The 953-nt window shown below is 41.4% G+C and overlaps 1 protein-coding gene across 8 annotated transcripts in view; it reads left to right on the plus strand.

The window, feature by feature from the left end:
• LOC103129848 (zinc finger protein OZF-like) overlaps positions 1–953 on the plus strand; it is a 59,591-nt gene that overhangs the window by 15,629 nt on the left and 43,009 nt on the right. For 5 of the 8 annotated variants that reach the window (XM_016665446.1, XM_016665440.1, XM_016665441.1 and 2 more), the window contains exon 3: positions 1–539. In XM_016665446.1, the coding sequence (XP_016520932.1) occupies positions 1–539 (539 nt within the window). Of the gene's footprint in view, positions 950–953 lie in introns of all 8 variants that reach the window. The other 3 variants (XM_016665444.1, XM_016665445.1, XR_001660115.1) reach the window with 2 other exon arrangements.

A 953-nucleotide genomic window follows, 5' to 3' on the forward strand; every position in this document is an offset into this window, starting at 1 on the left:
AAGAAAAGAGGAGCTAGATTCTTCAGTGCTTCAACATGAACAGCAGCCACCAGAACATTTACCAACTGGACAGGACCAGAAGGACCTCTGCAGCAGTCAGGAGGGAGAGCAGCTTGTCCAGAAGCAGTTTGTTGCTTTGATTGAGACTTCTACTCTTCAGGAAGATATGAGTGAAGAAGAGACAAGAACAGAGCAGCTTTCCCTTCATATCTCTCCAGTGGTTGAGAGCAAAGATCAGGAAGGAAGCAGCTGCTCTGAGTCAGAGAGTCAGTCTGATCCTGGCACAAAGAAAAAACCTTTCAAATGTGACATTTGTGGGAAATGTTACACACAACAGTATAACTTGAAAAACCATTACAGAACCCACACTGGTGAGAGACCTTTTTCATGTGAAACATGCGGGAAAAGTTTCTGTGTAATGAGAGATTTAAATCGTCACAAGAGAATTCATACAGGTGAGAGGCCTTTTTTATGCCAGATATGTGGAAAGAGTTTCTCTCGAATTGATAATTTAAACGAGCACAAGAGAATTCATACAGGTGAGAAGCCTTTTTTGTGCCAGTCATGTGGAAAAAGTTTCTGTGTAATGAGAGATTTAAATCGTCACAAGAGAATTCATACAGGTGAGAAACCTTTTTCGTGCCAGATATGTGGAAAGAGTTTCTCTCGAATTGGTGATTTAAAGGTGCACAAGAAAATTCATACAGGTGAGAGGCCTTTCTCATGCCTGTCATGCGGAAAGCTTTTCTCTCAAATTAGGTATTTAAATCGTCACAAGACAATTCATACAGGTGAGAAGCTTTTTTCATGCCAGTTGTGTGAGAAAAGCTTCTATCGAAGGGATAATTTGATCATTCACATGAAAACCCATACAGGTCAGGGGCCACTTTGAAGCCCAACCTGTGAAAAAATCCATCCATCCATTTTCTTATCTGGGGTCCGTGCCCAGAAAC

This window comes from Poecilia formosa, unplaced genomic scaffold (assembly GCF_000485575.1).
Source record: "Poecilia formosa unplaced genomic scaffold, Poecilia_formosa-5.1.2 Scaffold585, whole genome shotgun sequence".
Taxonomy (NCBI): domain Eukaryota; kingdom Metazoa; phylum Chordata; class Actinopteri; order Cyprinodontiformes; family Poeciliidae; genus Poecilia; species Poecilia formosa.